The sequence below is a fragment of the Ipomoea triloba genome, chromosome 12 (genome assembly GCF_003576645.1).
Source record: "Ipomoea triloba cultivar NCNSP0323 chromosome 12, ASM357664v1".
Taxonomy (NCBI): domain Eukaryota; kingdom Viridiplantae; phylum Streptophyta; class Magnoliopsida; order Solanales; family Convolvulaceae; genus Ipomoea; species Ipomoea triloba.
In genome coordinates, this window is record NC_044927.1 from 7,767,314 (window position 1) to 7,785,354 (window position 18,041).

Sequence of the window (18,041 nt, forward strand, 5' to 3'; positions counted from 1 at the left end):
AATCATTATATCAAAAAAAACATGTTGAAAGTTGAAATAGTATTAAAAAAAAAAATTGTAAAGCCCTAGCAAGACACGGCCGATAATCTAGTCGAGTGCTGCAATTGGCGCCCGACTAAGAAAAATCTGGCTCGGATATTAGACCGTGGACGGCGGGGATCCATGTTGGAGTCGGCTGAGAACTTTTTGTCTTTTTATTAACAAAATCCAAACCGTAAATCCATTCCCCCCTAGATCAACGGTTCAGTACTTCACACCTATTAGGGTTACAGAACATTCTGGAACTCGAAACTCAAAGCAATTCCAGTCAAAGCTGCATCTATATATTTTCTAACTTGGCGTCGCCCTCTTCCTCTCTCGCAAACAACACTTCTTCAGAGCTCTCTTCTTCCCTCACATATTCCGCCGACACATCATACGAAGAGAGCAATGGCCGGAAAAGGTGAAGGGCCAGCGATCGGAATCGATCTCGGCACCACATACTCCTGCGTCGGTGTGTGGCAGCACGATCGTGTCGAAATCATTGCCAATGACCAAGGTAACAGGACGACGCCGTCTTACGTCGGTTTCACTGACAGTGAGCGTCTCATCGGCGACGCCGCTAAGAATCAGGTGGCCATGAACCCTATTAACACCGTTTTTGGTAAGATCCGTCTACTTGTTTATGTTTTTCTCGTTTTGAACGTTATTATGGATCTGTTAGTGTTTTCAGTGAAATATTTTAAGATCCGTCTGACTGAACCTCTGAATTTTGTTGTATGTTCTCTCAAGTTTTGCGCTGTAGATTTTTAATGTTAATTAACTGGGACTTAGGATTAATTGCTCAGTTTTGCATTAAGCTATGCTGATATAGCAAATCAAACACTTTACTGCATCTTGTTTTCCATGTAGAGCATTTTAGGTCTTTATTCGGATTTCTATTCATGTAGTATGCTGATTATTTTAGCAGATCCCTTGATGTAGTGATTGCACCTTTTTTAAATATATGTTTTTATGGTTATTTCAAAATTAAAAATACCGCCTGAGTTTGGTGTGAGAAAATTTGCAATAGAAAGGACTGTAAGGTTAGAATTATCGACTGAGTTTGATGTGAGAAAATTCACAGGCCTGTTTTAATCACCATAAACTACACATTGTAAGAAGTGTCAACTTTTCTAAGTGTGTTACAATTGTTTTGTTATGAAATGTGCACAAACTTAATGCTGCCTAAATAATTAGGTGTAGTATCATTTGTGTCTTCATTTTGTTAGTTTACAATTTTGTAAAGGAAATTTAATACATTCTGTTATTAGAGCCTCTTATTTCTGTCAAAAATTCTTAACCAGACAGAACAAATAGAAATGATGGGTGTGTTATGCCTGTTAGAATTATCTCAAGTAGTGCCCTTGTGAATTTAGACAGTTTTTATGCTGTTTTGGGAATGGATGCAAGAATTTGGTGCTCTATATTTGATTTCCCTAACAAAAATTGCCTATAACATGGTATACGCATATCTTAACTGTTTCCTGTTTATAAGTTATGTTCCTTTTCAGTTAACTTCCATTTCACCTTTAATAAATCTCGTATCTAACTTGTGAGGGTTCTCTGCTCAGTTGAGGTTGCATTTGTTTATTGATCTGATTGATTGATACTGCAAGTTTGTATGTTAATTAAATGGTAAACTTTGTGTTGTCTCAGATGCTAAAAGATTGATTGGTAGGAGGTTCAATGATGCATCTGTACAGAGTGATATCAAGTTGTGGCCATTTAAGGTCATTCCTGGTCCTGGAGATAAGCCCATGATTGTAGTCACCTACAAGGGTGAGGAGAAGGAGTTTGCTGCCGAGGAGATCTCTTCTATGGTATTGATCAAGATGAAAGAAATTGCTGAGGCTTATCTTGGTTCTACAGTGAAGAATGCTGTGGTTACTGTTCCAGCCTATTTCAATGACTCCCAGCGTCAGGCCACAAAGGATGCTGGTGTCATTGCGGGGCTGAATGTTATGCGTATCATCAATGAACCCACAGCTGCTGCCATTGCTTATGGTTTGGATAAGAAGGCAACTAGTGTTGGTGAGAAGAATGTGTTGATCTTTGATCTTGGTGGTGGTACTTTTGATGTCTCTCTCCTCACCATTGAGGAAGGTATCTTTGAAGTGAAGGCTACTGCTGGAGACACCCATCTTGGAGGTGAAGATTTTGATAACAGGATGGTTAATCATTTTGTTCAGGAATTCAAAAGAAAGAACAAGAAAGATATCACTGGTAACCCTAGGTCTCTGAGGAGGTTGAGGACAGCTTGTGAAAGGGCGAAGAGGACTCTTTCATCAACCGCGCAGACAACTATTGAAATTGACTCCCTTTTTGAGGGTATTGACTTTTACTCCACCATTACTCGTGCCAGATTTGAGGAACTCAACATGGATCTCTTTAGGAAGTGTATGGAACCAGTTGAAAAGTGTTTGAGGGATGCTAAGATGGACAAGAGCACCGTTCATGATGTTGTTCTTGTTGGTGGATCAACCAGGATTCCAAAAGTTCAGCAACTTTTGCAGGACTTCTTCAATGGGAAGGAGCTATGCAAGAGCATCAATCCTGATGAGGCTGTTGCTTATGGTGCTGCTGTGCAAGCAGCTATTTTGAGCGGTGAGGGAAATGAGAAGGTGCAAGACTTGCTGCTTTTGGATGTCACTCCTCTCTCCCTTGGTCTTGAAACTGCCGGTGGTGTTATGACTGTTTTGATCCCCAGAAATACCACCATTCCCACCAAGAAAGAGCAGGTCTTCTCTACTTACTCAGACAACCAGCCTGGTGTTTTGATTCAAGTTTATGAAGGAGAAAGAACAAGGACCAGGGACAACAACTTGCTAGGTAAATTTGAACTCTCCGGCATCCCTCCTGCACCCAGGGGTGTTCCCCAGATCACAGTGTGTTTTGACATAGATGCCAATGGTATCTTAAACGTGTCTGCTGAGGATAAGACTACTGGGCAGAAGAACAAGATCACCATCACCAACGACAAGGGCAGGCTCTCAAAGGAGGAGATCGAGAAGATGGTTCAAGAAGCAGAAAAATACAAGTCTGAGGATGAAGAACACAAGAAGAAGGTGGAGGCTAAGAATGCTTTGGAGAACTATGCATACAACATGAGGAACACGGTTAAGGATGAGAAGATTGGGTCTAAGCTGAGCTCAGATGATAAGAAGAAAATAGAGGATGCCATTGAGCAGGCCATCCAGTGGTTAGAAGGCAACCAACTTGCGGAGGCAGATGAATTTGAAGACAAAATGAAGGAGCTAGAGAGCATTTGCAACCCAATTATTGCAAAGATGTACCAGGGTGCTGGCGGTGATATGGGCGGTGCCATGGATGAGGATGCTCCCCATGCCGGTGGTAGCAGTGCCGGTGCCAGTGCTGGTCCCAAGATTGAGGAGGTGGACTAAACTCTCCGTCCGTGTCTTCCCGGTTGTTGGTTTCTTTTAATTGCTTAGTATTTTATTTTTGGACTAATTGTTTTCGTGGGTTTTGTCACAATGCCCCCATATCCTTTTCAATTGAGACTTATACTACTTCGTAGTAGTTAGTAGTTGGTTTTCTGAATATTGCTGCTCTAATTATGAGAACTTGGAACATTTTTAGTTTTTGCTATTTGCCCTTTACTAATTTTCCTTGTGTGTTCTTGTTTTCCAAACAACAAACATGTTATTAGATAGAACAAAAAATAAAATGCGAATAAGAGAAGGAAAAAGAGAAGAATATAATGATGGAAACGAAAGAAAAGAAGCAAAGAATAGCAAAAGATTGGGGGAAAAGAAAGCATAGACACGAAAAAAAAAAAAGAGAAACAAAGGATCAGAGAAGATGAAAAACATCAGGACAAGAGTGAAAAAGGCAAATCATCAAGTACTCTTTCATATTTGGAAATCTAGAAGAGACAAAAATCCAGGAGATTTGAAGAAGGAAACTCATCTCTTCTGCCATTACGGACAAAGACTATTTACAAGTTTTTCCAAACTTTTAGATACGATGGAAAGAGAAAAAAAAAACTACAGAAATCTAGCTCCAACAATTCTTATAGGCAATTCCGAGCTTCTGACCCTATTGAAGGGTAATATGAAACTTTAAAAATATAAGATTATATGAGCATATGCTATTAACTAGTTTGGATAAGGGTTATATTTTAACTAGTTTGGATAAGGGTTATATTTTACTACAAAGTAGATTCAATGATAGAAGTATATTCAAGAGAAATGCATTTCACATATCAATAAGTGCACTTTGTGTATTGGTCATTGTACTCTAATGTTGATCAATGGGCTTTCTATGTTGGTCGATGCACCTCAAAATTTGAAATGCACTTAGAGTTAAAGAATGCAATTCACATATCACTGGGTGCACTGTTGTATATTGATCATTGCACTTTGTAGTGTTGATTAATGTGCTTTATAATGTTGGTGGTACACTTTATTAAAGTTTGAAATAGAGTTTTTTTGCATTTTTAGTCCCACGACTATAGTGACACTTGTAGGATTGGCCCACGACTTTCAAACTTTACAATTTTGGTCCATGACTATTGTTTTTTTTTTTTTCAAAAATGGTCCTTCCGGCGCCGGAAAACAAAAACCGGCGAATTTTCCGGCAGTTTTTCGCCGGAAAAAAAATTGACATATTTTCCGTCAATTTCTCACCGGAAAAAAAAATTCTCCTTTCAAGTCAGATTAAAATTGACATTTCTAAACAATTAATTTAAGTTAAAACAAAATTCATTTCTAAAAACATACGTAGTCAATTTAATTATTTTTTATTTTGGTAAACTAATTAAAGTTAAAACTAATTCATTTCTAAAAGCATACGTAGCCAAGTTAATCTTAGTAAATTAAATATAAATTCAAAATTATTTTTACTTTTTCGTTTAAATTTAAATTATATTTACTTTTTAGCCAATTAAGTACAAATTCAAAATTATTAATACAAACTCAAGATCAACAAAAAATAATATTATTAAAATTAAATTTAAACTAAAAAGTAAAAATAATATTTGAATAATTTTTCCCAGTAGTAACATCTTCCAACATAAAGGGGAATTTTTTAGAAATGTCAATTTTGAATAAAAAGTAAAATACATTAATTTTTTAGAAATGTCAGTTTTAATCTTACTTGAAAGGATAATTTTTTTCCGGCGATAAATTGACAGAAAATATGTCAATTTTTTTCCAGCGAAAAATTGCCGGAAAATTCACCGATTTTTGTTTTCCGGCGCTAGAAGGACCATTTTTGCAAAAAAAAAATAGTCATGGACAAAAATTGCAAAGTTTGAAAGTCATGGACCAATCTTACAAGTGCCACTATAGTCGTGGGACTACAAATGCAAAAAACTCGTTTGAAATATTTATCAAAATGCTACTGACATTTTTTCTTATAGATTCCCTTGCTTTACAACCTTTGGTTTTGAGAAGATCAACAACTAAGATCAATCAATAGCTAAAGTGAATGGCTTGAACTAGGGATCATAGCAGTAAACAGTTCAATGATGCCTATGCTCACAGATAAATTAGATTAATTGTGTATTATGTATATACTACTAGTCAATCGATTTATTGTTACTTATTATGAGCAAAAGTCCAATACTTATGATTAAAAATGCCATACTTTTTTTTTTAAAAAGTATTATTTTAAATCAAAATATAATATTAAAGACTGCATAGAAAAAAATTGTAATACTTATGAAAAAAAAAAATACTTATAAGAAACCTGACCTATTTCACAAATAAGGATTCATGATAAGGTTTTATATGAGATTTTGCCATATTTATATATTACAATCACTAATATTACATTGTTTTATAGTGGTTCAATGACTATCTAAAATACTTGACCAATCCTTTCTACGTTGCCAGAGATTCATTTTATGGACTTACTATGTCAATAACCTTCTTCAACTTTCACCTAGTTCAGTAGTGTGGACCTCGTAATTTGCCTTGTTGGTTGGTAGCTCCGTAGCTCCCAATGGGTGCTTTCTTCGCCAGACACGGGTTTTTAAAATGGATTCTAAAATGTTGTGAAAAAAAAAATCGGTCAAAACAAGCAACCACGGGTGTTGAAGTGGTGTTGTAGGAAAAAGCTAGCACTCCTCTCCATGAGGAGTGTTAGCTTTTAATATTTTTTTACTCCCAGTAATCATTACTTTAAATCATTAGTTAAAAAGATAATGATTAGCTTAAATGATTAGTTAAAAAGATAATGATTAGTGTAATGATTATGTAGCTTTAAATGATTAGTAAAAAATGTAATGATTAGTTAGTTATTAGAATGATTAGTTATTAATGATTAATTAATGATTAGATGGTTAATTGATTAGTTGTATACGAAATAGAAAATTTTGATTAGTTAACGAAAATTATAGAAAAATTTGAACATATTTCATACGCGTTTTATAGAAAAACGTTGGGTGATTTGCCGCTCGGCGCGAGGTTAGTAGTATTAAATACGTTAAATCGATTTATATTTGATAATCTAGTGTTTCCTTAACTTAAGTTTGTATTTGCAACTGTAGGTGGGTCTGTTCACATTGTTGTTCCAATGTGACCGCACACGTTGTCCGAGCATATTGAGACCAATTAGATCGTACGTACGAACGCAACGTAAGTTTCTATAGCGTTTAATTTATACTATGATATTATATTACGATTTTAGATTACATAACAAATATCATTATAAAATTGTGACATATATATATTACGTTTTTTTGCAGTTTGTGTTCACACCGTAAGACGAAGTTATGGTAATTTTGCCCGACTATTGCAAGGCGGGTGAAGAAATATGGACTACAGAAGTACCACTCATATTTTATTATGTCGTTGAATATCATTTCCCTGACCGCTTCTGCAGACAATTTCATGGATTTCAAGACGTACCTCATCCAGTGCAATTACAATTTCATGGATTTCAAGACGTACCTCATCCAGTGCAATTCCGTAAGGACTTGCACGATTTGGACGGACGGTCAGGGAGATATATTTCAAATTGGTTGGACAAACATATGGATTATGTGCAAGCCTACGTTGATGCACCGAACCGTGTGGTCCAAATGCAAGTGCCCCAGAGTCAACATAGTGTAAGCTATGCCTACCTGAGGTGGTACCACCAGTGTGGGCGCCACATCATTGGTAATCCTGCACATTCTGTACGTGAGGGTTATCAGTCACTGTCCGCCGTTTATACTGAAGTGGTTAGTATGTGTTGTTTTTAAATATTCATGCGTTTAAGATTATTATGTTACGATTTTGATGTGTTATATATTTTTTGTGGCGTAGATATATGGGGTGCGGAGCCTGGGTCTTACCGGGAGACGCTCAATTGATGAAGGTGAAACTAATCCAACCGTTGTGAACATGACCGGACAGGCTCACAACTTGATGCAATCGACCCCGTACGCATATTTAGACTATGTCACTGATGAAATGCTTGACAATGCACCTGACCCAGATGAACCGATTCAGGGTCTGCGTCGCAATAGGGAGCAACGGTGGAGGCGTGCGGGACAAGGCGGTAGGCGTGGGCGTGGCCGTGTTATGCATCAAGGCGTCCAGGCTGAGGGAAATGCATGGGCCGGTCAAGCTAATGAAGAGGAAGATGATGAGGATGAGGGTATGGATGACTGTGGTAGGAGGGACAATCTGTTGCCCGTTACGATGAATTCCTCTTTTGACGAGGATGAGTCGGGCCCTCCTACTGGTTCGTATGGTACCCATACTACTAGTAGTTCATATGGTGCCCCACCTACTACCCAGTTTGGGGAGTACTCATCATATGGGGTTGTTTCATTCGCTCCATCTTCATTTCAATATCAAAATTATATGACCCCAGCGAGTGCAGTGTACGACCCCACCCAACCTGGGTCATCCTATCAACAACCCCAACCTCACATGCATAATTATGAACCTCATCCTACATACAACAATATGCCTTCAAGCCACCCAATACAGGACTTTCACAGGGGAGAGTCATCCGATCAAGGTGGTAGGCAATTGCAATTACCGACAATGGATGAGTTTCTCCCTCAACCGGTCCAACAACAACGACGACGGCAATCAACGAGGCGCAGCCGACCGACATTATGTGGAACTGGTTCGCGACATTACCACCCCAGGTACAAACATATATGCAGTTTCCCTAATTTATATTGCCATTCAATTTATTGTTTTTAACAAGACTTCATTAACTTAACTTGCAGGAACACCACTAAATTTTTGGACGACACCGGTGCTTTATTTTATTTTACAAATGTATATTAAATATGTTGAATTGTAGTAATTTAAAACCGAAATTTATCGTACAAGTTTTAGCGTTACTATCTCATCTTTAACTCACAATAATAATTATTGCACAAGTATGACAAAATAATAATTTTATTACCATCAATCCAAATAATTAAAAAAATCATACAACTAATCAATTAACCATCTAATCATTAATTAATCATTAATAACTAATCATTCTAATAACTAACTAATCATTACATTTTTACTAATCATTTAAAGCTACATAATCATTACACTAATCATTATCTTTTTAACTAATCATTTAAGCTAATCATTATCTTTTTAACTAATGATTTAAAGTAATGATTACCGGGAGTAAAAAAATATTAAAAGCTACCACTCCTCATGGAGAGGAGTGTTAGCTTTTTCCTACAACACCACTTCAACACCCGTGGTTGCTTGTTTTGACCGATTTTTTTTTTTCACAACATTTTGGAATCCATTTTAAAAACCCGTGTCCGGCGGGGTAATGATTCGCTCCCAATTAGCTTGTCAATTATCATCCGTTAGTCCGTCAGTTAGTTAGTCAGTTAGTTGGACTTGTGTATTGGTATCATTGGTACTAAACTTGTTATATTCCAATTATAAATTCTCTTGTAGCCCAAATTCTTAACTCTTATTTGTCTTGGCTCTATTAATTGTATATTTCTTTCTCTCCCTATTTCTCATACATTAACCTAGTACTGTCATAGCGGGCCGGCCCGCCCCATTAGGCTCGCCCCACTGCGGGCTTTCTTCCTTTTTTTTTTTTTTTATTTTTTTTATTTTTTTTATTTTACTTCATTTCAAATTAAGAAAAGAAATTATAAAAATGATTAGAATTAAAACAAATTACAGTTCAAAGATCAGAATTAATAATCAAAGTCCATAATGTCATATCAATAATCAATTCATTAAACATTACACATATAAGTCCAAAACACAAACACACTAAACTTCAAAATTAACATTTGAAGTTCATAATTACATATCAAATTCTAAAACACACTACGCTCCAGAAGATTCGGTTGGAACACGAATAGGAACATCTTCAACTTCACCATCATCCCCTATGCAAAAATTTCAAGAATTGAAAACATATTATTATTTATAATAATTAAATCATTAAAATGTTGAATAAAGAAATTAGTGAATTACCTTTATCATCTAATTCAAACCGCTTAATCAATTGCGAATACAAATCAATGCTTGAACATGGGAAGGAAGCAAATAATTCCTATACTTGTTCAACACACGACCTCCTATACTAAAAGCTGATTCCGAAGCCACTGTAGTAATAGGAATACTTAACACATCACATGCCATTAAAGATAACTCACCAAAGCGATGTTTTTTATCCTTCCAAAAGTTCAAAATATCCAAACTAGCATATGACTTCATATCCATATGTGGCTCATCTAAATACACATCCAAAACAGATTTACCATTTTGTACATTATCTTGAACACAATATTCAATGAACTCATCATGTACAACACATCAATAACAAATTCACAAATATTAGAATAAGAATTAAGAAAATAATTCACACTAAGTAAAATACTTACATCGAAATCATCACTTGCTATAACATTTTCACATCGACTAGTACTTGCAGTTGAACTAGTCGTCGCGGTCAAAGATGTGGCTTTATATGCTTCAAAAAGCATATACAACTTGTTCTTCACAACATATAACTTTTCTTTGTAAGTGCTTTCATCCAACTTTTTGTAGCAAAACTCCAAAAGCTTAAATTTCATTCTTGGATCCAAGACAACTTCCATTGCTAGAATAAAACTATATTGCTCCCAGTATTTATCAAACTTGATTTTCATTCTACAAGCCATCTCTTTAATCACTGGATCTCCATTCTTCATATTCATTCTCAACAAAAACTCAATTTTCCAAACTTGCCGAAAATATAAGTTGGATGTGGGATAAGTTGAACCAGAAAACAATTTGGTAATTTCATTAAAAGGCATTAAGAAATCACATATCTTTTCAACTCTAACCCACTCTTCATGTGAAGGACAATGCTTATAGTTTGTATCAAGTAATTGCAGACTACTGAAAGAACGCTTATACTTGATAGCAGTATCAAGCATTTTATATGCTGAATTCCACCTAGTAGGCACATCAATAGACAAACCAAGTTTAAGCTGAATACCTACTTTTTTCAACACATTCTTCAAAGACTTTCATTCTTCCCTCTGACGCTTTAACATACCTCACACTTTCTCGAATTTTGTAAAAAGAATCACCAATTACTTTCAATTCATCTTGAACAATAAGGTTCAAGATATGTGCAGAACATCTAACATGGAAAAACTGACTATTACATAACAAATCATTTTGTAAACAAAGTTGTTCCTTCAAGATGTTTTGCATACTATCATTAGCTGAAGCATTATCTAATGTAATAGAAAATATTTTTTTTCTGAATTCCCCAATCTTTCAAACAACCAAGAAGCTTCTTAGCTAACTCACGGCCAGTATGCGCCTAGCACTAGCGCCGTCCACTAGCGCCTAGCACTTATTGCAACCATGCTAAAGACATAGCGTCGTCATTGGGAGACCCAAAACTCAAAAATTGCTTAGAAATAATGAAGATTCCATGTGAACAGAGTAGTTCAAATAATTACTCAGAAGTGACAAAGGCTCTTAATTTATGCGCAAAATAGACAACTCAGGAAACCTAATGTATAAAAAAAAAAAAAAACAAAACAAAACAAAAATAAGCTCAAACCAAGCACTAAACTGAAACCTTGGAAGTTGGAAACACCAGTCACAGCTGCCCAAACAAGCTATTCATTATTCTTCATCAGCAAGCTAAAAATGGATAGTTACCATTCATTTATATCCAAATTTCATTTATATACATACATATATATATATATATAGTCATTCCCAGCTAGTTTTGCATAATTGTTTATAAGTTGTCAAAGAAAAAAGGGTTCTCTACATTACTCTCACTGCAAAATGCCTGTGCTCCTTGCTTGCATATCAGAAGAGAACATGCTGCACTTGCAACATACAAAATATGTATGTCACTTGTGGCCAAAGCATGTTTTGTCTAATAATGTTTCGTATTGCTTAAAGCGATAGGGCGTGGGGTTTGAACCCAACTAAGAATTTGAGGAGTCATTGAATGGCTTTGACCAATCAATAGTGCGGGTCAAGACTTTTTGTGAATAGAATATACATGCGGTAAGGAATTTGAAATTAATTGAACAACTTGTCTTAGACGAATTTATGGGGTTCAGGATATAATTTAGTAAATTTGGAAACTAGGGTTATAAAAACATATTAGTTATAAAAACATAATGACGTTTTAGTAGTTGTTCACACTGGAAACTAAGACATTGAACTTAATGACCTCCGGTCATTTCTAGGTGGTCCCCAAGCTTTATAGGGTAAGTAATATGTCAATCTTTAACGCAACTTGTGTGTTCATAATGTAAAGACTGAAAATTAATGTTAGGGTGCGGTCCATTTTTTATTTTTTTTTTTTCCAAAACTTTTAGTTAAAGTATACCAAAGGAATGGTGGCAAAAAAACGTACACCCTTTATATTGAAGGATTTTTTTCGAGTGACAAGAAAGACTTGCCACCACTATCCGAAGTTATGCACTGAATAAACCCCGCCTTGGCGCCTTGTGACTTTAGTCAACAAAGGATCACAAAGAAGTAATAAGCCACTGTCTTAAATGGATAAATTAGTAAATTTGTATCTATCAGCAAACTCATTATTTAACCCATACCTTCCATTATTTATCACGTTTGGCACAATCTTCTGAATCTATCTTTTTCATCAATGGAACAACCACCAACAGGAACAATCTACCCTTTAGGAATATCTTTCTTTATTTTTTTCCTCAGAATCATGTGAAGTGGAAAGTGGCTTAGAAGAGAAGTGGTAATTGAATTGCCCACCTGAGAATCCAGACAAATTGATGCACTCCAGTCTCCAATAATGCATTTTAATAAAAGCTAAATGCATAAAACACATCAAGAACACTGTATGCTCAATATCTCCAACACACAAAATGTATTTTTCTGGGTGCAATTTCACTGCTTTTTTGGCTTCATCTGTTCATTGATTGTGATCTTCTATCCAAATCAAAGTGGAGGGGAATGGGAAAGATTCTCATATATGAGTTGAAATAGATGAGTCATAGGCCGCGGCTAAAGTAGTACTAATGAACATTGTGACAGGGTTAAAGATTTCAAAAATCTCACTATGAAACAATAATATAGCAAGTACATAAGTTGTTCTCAATCTGTGATATGATTAAGATGATACATGCTCATACCCCATCTGTTGAGCATATAATATGTAAACATAAATGTGCAATCCAACTATTAGCTTAGACTTTCAGTTGAGATGGAAAACCTGCTTCAATTCCATCACAGGCATAACCATACAATTTTGAAACTATAGGAATGACATATAACACAACAAATATGTCCTTATTTAAAGTTCATGCACAATATTACACCATACAGAGTTAATGCCTCTAGGTCAACATAAGATCATCACTGGGACTGAGTTGAGGACAAAGGCGGATGTGCACTTCGTGTTCTTCTGGTCCCTCTTGAAGTTTAGGCACCAATATCTCGAGAACTGTCCCAGATCCATCGACGTAGGCTTCTATATTAGCGTCTTCAGGAATCCGGGTTGAAAGAGGGATTTCTCTGACAAACTCCCCCGGAGGGCAGTGCTCAGATGATGAATCTAAGAGTTTGAAAGTCCTTTTGTGCCTCTTAATGAACGACGTGCGAGATGTGCTCGAGCAACAAACCTTGATTATCCCATGTTTGAGTGTGTTCCGCCACGAAACTTTTACCCTCTGCAGATTCACGAATGGCAAGCTGACTATGATCAAATAGCCTTCTTCGTCTTCATAGATGGTTTTGGCAGCTGTCACGGGCCCATAAACGTTCCTCATGACTCCTCGAAATTCATTCAACCAGTGTGGCTCATTTGGATTAACTTCCAAATTAGGAGGGCGATTTGCTTGGAGGTAACTGTCCTCTTCTTCATTTCCATGTGAGAAAAAGTCCTTCCTTTTGTTGCAGACCGGTGACAGATCCATTATATCCCCATTAGTATGGTTGGATGGCCTAGTTGACAACTTAAGCACAGATCCATTAAATAGTTTCTTAGAGTGGAGAGGCGGCCTCTCGAGCTCAAATTCTGTGTTTGGCAGGTTTCTCCATGAACTGTAATCACTTGCCTCGGGTGGGATGGTGAAATTCGCCTCCCGTCCAGTAAGTTCCACCCATCTCCTTCGATTGCCTTCATCTAAAACCGAGAGATTGGGCGATGGAACAACCTCAATCCCATGAACACATTGAGGATTCGAAAGGCCTCTATAATGTTTCCTTTGCATCCTATGAGACCGAACAAAACCTCTGTCAACACTGAAAGGGAAGGGGCGTTCCCCTTGTCGAGAATGCCCATTCATATAGCTCCTGAGCTGCATCTTACCCAGTGCACTCTCGGGCCTTTCCTTGAAAACCCACATGTACATGTTCTCCATATCATGCTGAACCATGAAAGTATCAAGCTGGAGATCTGCTTTATCAAATCCACTAACTCCATTGCTGTCACAAACGACTTTCGCCTTTGATTTCTCATTGAACACGGGCTTAAAATAAAAGCTAAAGAAGAACCAGGCAGCCCAGATGCTATCTGTTCTTTTTGCACATTTCCTACCAATCTTGGGTGCATTTTGAGGACTTTCGGTTTCATATATCTGAGTCCTGAGCCCAACATCAAGAACATCAAAGTGTTCAGAGTTCCATGGCCGAGGAGGGGGGCTAAGCTCAGTCGATAAGGGCAAATTGATGTCAGGGGGACCAATTATTGGATCTTGGCGATTCATCGTCTCAAGATCCAAATCATCATGTGAAGAGGGGGCACTAGAATCCATGGATAAGAAGGTTGAAGGGTGATGATTCTCTATTGAAAGAGCTGTTAGAAGGATATCTCCCATCTCATAAATTCTCCCTTAGCTCAATATCAGGATAATTTCAGATGCTGGCTTCAAATATTAGCCTGAATTGAAGACTATTCTGATAAAAGGCTAATCTTTATATACCCAAACTAGTCCCAGCTACAACATCCCACCTCCATCAAAGCCCTGAACTTATTCATTGCAAAACTATTTCCACAATACCCAAATTGAAAATCATCAAAACCACAAAGTCCTAAAATCCTGAAGACAACATATGACTTTATCTGGAGACTAGAGAAAACCCCATATGGCTAGATTTATAAATCTCTAGTTTTATCAAAGCAAGGGGAATAAGATTTTCATAAAATGAAACTACTACACAAAGGACTCAAGAAAAAAAAAAGCCAACAAAATACAGACATAAAGTTAGCCCTTAAACATAATGAGCAAAAAGCTAGATTAAGAACTTATGCAAGGTTAACCCAGGAGTCTCCTTAAACTCTTAAAAGACAGGTGGAAGACAACACTGAATCAAACCCATCAAATACACAGCCCTTATCTGGCAAATCCTCTAGGAATCAGAAACATAAAGATAGTAAATTTTACCAATCTATGAACCCAAGGCCCAGGAATAGGATCAAATCAGATGGGATCTTGGAAGAGTACCTCTTAGGATAAGCTTCAACAACCAAGAAACTACAGATACTTGGGCACTCTGAACAATCAATGGCACTGACCATCCTCATATTGTGACCCTTGAAAGTCTCTTCTTTTTTTCTTTTTTTTTTTTTTTTTTTATATTCTTTTACTCTGCGACTCAAACAGAAAACTACCCAGTGTTTCAATCCTTCTCTTTTGTAAGGATTGTTGTCAACGGAGGCCACATACGCACGGATGGTCAGGGAAATGAAGAAAACAAGGGGAGAGCCAAACTCAATACACAAGAACACACACTTCCTAGTGTGTTTTTTATGGCTTCGGGTTTCAGAAAAATGAGCATGTATAAATTGTGATGAATATACATGAGATTCAAGATGCCTGATTGCCTTCACTTGCTCTTAAAAAGGTAAAGTGAATGAATGACGTTGTAATCAAATATGAAATATCTTACTCCGTAATTGTTATTCTCTCTCCATTACAAACTTTTCTATATTTTCCAAATTTGTTATCGTGTTTACTGGTTAAATCAAGTTTGTTCATTACTCTATAGGGGTGTAAACAAATTACATATTTTTAATTTGATTCGTGATTTCGAATCCGAATACGAATACGAATCAGAATATATTTGATTCGACTATATTCAAGTATATTTGAATCAGAACTATATTGGCAAATTTATCTTCGGGCGAAGCAGGGTAGCGAGGGCGCTCAACTGGCCCCCTCTTCCATACGTTCCCATGGTGCATCCTATTCTAATCAATGTAGTTTCCTTGTTGATTGGCCTGATTGAACGAGTGCTTCTATCTCCTTTCTCCAAGCTTGACATTCATCTGTGCTATGTCCATACCGATCATGATAGCGATAATATTTTCCTTGGTCGGGGACTGCTACCTAACCTTGATCAGTAGGTTTCACCAGTTGGCACTCTTCAGCATATGCTAGTATCTCGCTAGGCCGGGCCCTGAGGGGGGTGAGAAGGGCCGCAAAGTGGGCTTTCGCGGGAAGACAGGAGCCCACGAGGGTGGCACCCTTTGGACTCCTACGGGGTTCTAAGGGCCGCTGCTAGACACACCCTTCCTTTTATTCAAGGGGTTCTTTTCTACCGGCGGGCTTGTCCCTTTCTTCTTGACGGGTTCCTCCACCCGGGGTTTACTTGTGAAGTTTGCTTCCTTGCCTCATTTGAGTCAGTTCGCCTCCTCAGCTTCTGCGTATCTATCTGCCTTTGCCATGAGAGCAACATATGTACATGGGGCCTTACGCCTCAAATTTTTATAGACTTCTCCTACCTTTAGAGCATCTACAAATATCACAACAGTGGATTTATCGTCTAGATTTTCCACGTCTGCCTCCTCTGTTCGCCAACGGACAAGGAATTCTGTTAGAGATTCGTCGACCCCTTGCTTTATGGTAGTGAGGTGCATAAAATGCTTTCGACCCTTCATTGCTCTCATGAAACGGGTAATAAATTTCACCGCCAAGTCGTGAAAGGAATCAATAGCGTTACCCTTCAGATTGGTGAACCAGCGTTGAGCCTGCCTCGCTAGGGTGGAGAAAAATGCCGTACACATCGTCACTTCGGAATATCCTACTAGCATCATGGTGGTCTGATAAGCCATGACATGCTCCTGAGGGCCCTCCGAACCGCCGAAATGTTTGACGCTCGGGGGCTTGTAGTTAGGATGGAGGGGCTCCCTCAGTATCCTCCGAGTGAACGGTGGGGTTACCGTGATCTTAGGTACCTCTAGGAGGTCACCATGTCGCTCCCATACCTACTCCATAACCGTCATGTCACTCCTCCTACCTACTCCCATACCTACTCCATAACTGTCATGTCACTCCCCCTACTCACTCCATAACCGTCATGTCACTCCTCCTGCCTACTCCATAACTGCCATGTCACTTCTCCTGCCCACTCCATAACCGTCATGTCACTCTCCCTACCTACTCCATAATCGTCATGTCACTCCTCTTACCCACTCCATAACTGTCATGTCACTCCCCCTACCCACTCCATAACCGTCATGTCACTCCTCCTACCCACCAACTCCATTGGGCTTGTCATGTGCCACCTTGACTCTTGCCTCACACCCCTCATTCTTTGGGCTTGGCCCCCAACCGAAAAAATTGGGCCTATATCACATAACCCCATCAAAAAATAATAATTAATTTAATCATATATGATACTAAATAAATATGTAAGTAGATAATTGCGACAATTTGATTATAGTGATATATAGCTAAATAGATAGATGCAGATTATGTTTTTCATTTAGAAAATATTTTTTAAAATTTCTCTAGTTTTCTAGAAAATTTAAAAATATTTTTAATTTTAAAAATGAAAAACTATGCTAATAAACATGTTTTTTTTTAAAAAAAAAATTCAATTTTCCAATTTTCAAGAAAACACGAGAAATTCTCAAATATTTTTCAAAAAATTAGTAATTCTCAAGAAACTATTTTTTGAAAAATATTTTTCAATTAATTATTCAAACTGACCATAAAAGTTATTTTAATAAAAAAAGTGAATTTAAAAATAATAAGAAACTTTTTAAAAAGTGAAAAAAAATGAAGAATTGATCTGATTGATACATAATATATATAGCATATAAAATGAGAGAAAGGGAAAACTATTTTTGTGGAAGACACCATATGGACCATAAAGGTTTTTTTTTTCTTTATTTCTTTTCTTTTTAGGTTTCTTTGTTCTGTGAATTTTCATATTGCAGTATCGCACTACTTTTTAATATACTCTTTATTCTTTTCGTAAAGGAGAAATTAGTGAACAAACAATGGTCACGAATTGCAATTTTTTTACTATATATATATATAGTAAATAAGCAACAAAAGGAGGATAATTAATCTACTTTTTTTTTTTTCAATGGAATTGCAAGTGTAAGGTGATTTCATAAAACACTTTGTGATACTAAAATATGGGTCAAAGTACCAGTGATGTACCTTTATTATATAGTTTTGTGTAATTTAGTCTATGTATTTTTAAAAAGGGTATAGTATAGGACCATTAAAATTAACTTTGATGATGTGGCATCGCCGGTAAAGGTGTAAACTAACCTAGGTTGTACAAACTTGATCGGCTCAAAATAAAAATGCCAATATGTAACTCACATGAGTAGTCGAACTTGAA

The 18,041-nt window shown here is 36.9% G+C and overlaps 3 protein-coding genes across 3 annotated transcripts; 1 reads left to right on the forward strand and 2 right to left on the reverse strand.

Annotated features, from left to right (window-relative positions):
• The first annotated feature begins 341 nt into the window (after nt 1-341).
• LOC115997983 (heat shock cognate 70 kDa protein 2) lies at nt 342-3,638 on the forward strand. Its single transcript, XM_031237425.1, has 2 exons — nt 342-643; nt 1,678-3,638. The coding sequence occupies exons 1-2, from the start codon at nt 430-432 to the stop codon at nt 3,420-3,422; spliced, it is 1,959 nt and encodes a 652-aa protein (XP_031093285.1). The 5' UTR covers nt 342-429; the 3' UTR covers nt 3,423-3,638.
• Nucleotides 3,639-9,287: 5,649 nt separating this feature from the next.
• LOC115999296 (zinc finger BED domain-containing protein RICESLEEPER 2-like) lies at nt 9,288-10,667 on the reverse strand. Its single transcript, XM_031239152.1, has 4 exons — nt 10,507-10,667; nt 9,848-10,403; nt 9,620-9,761; nt 9,288-9,349 (listed from the first exon to the last, which is right to left on the reverse strand). Exons 1-4 carry the CDS (start codon nt 10,665-10,667, stop codon nt 9,288-9,290), a joined length of 921 nt encoding a protein of 306 aa, XP_031095012.1.
• Nucleotides 10,668-12,496: 1,829 nt separating this feature from the next.
• On the reverse strand, nt 12,497-15,305 carry LOC115997990. Its single transcript, XM_031237434.1, has one exon. It carries the CDS (start codon nt 14,276-14,278, stop codon nt 12,797-12,799), a length of 1,482 nt encoding a protein of 493 aa, XP_031093294.1. The 5' UTR covers nt 14,279-15,305; the 3' UTR covers nt 12,497-12,796.
• Nucleotides 15,306-18,041: the final 2,736 nt, after the last annotated feature.

Coding starts and splice junctions, on each gene's coding strand:
- LOC115997983 (XM_031237425.1), top strand. CDS start 430: ATGGCCGGAAAAGGTGAAGGGCCAGCGATCGGAATCGATCTCGGCACC. Junction 644..1,677: donor CCCTATTAACACCGTTTTTG/GTAAGATCCGTC, acceptor GTGTTGTCTCAG/ATGCTAAAAGATTGATTGGT.
- LOC115999296 (XM_031239152.1), bottom strand. CDS start 10,667: ATGCAAAACATCTTGAAGGAACAACTTTGTTTACAAAATGATTTGTTA. Junction 9,762..9,847: donor TAGCAAGTGATGATTTCGAT/GTAAGTATTTTA, acceptor GTACATGATGAG/TTCATTGAATATTGTGTTCA. Junction 9,350..9,619: donor GGATAAAAAACATCGCTTTG/GTGAGTTATCTT, acceptor ATTTTTGCATAG/GGGATGATGGTGAAGTTGAA.
- LOC115997990 (XM_031237434.1), bottom strand. CDS start 14,278: ATGGGAGATATCCTTCTAACAGCTCTTTCAATAGAGAATCATCACCCT.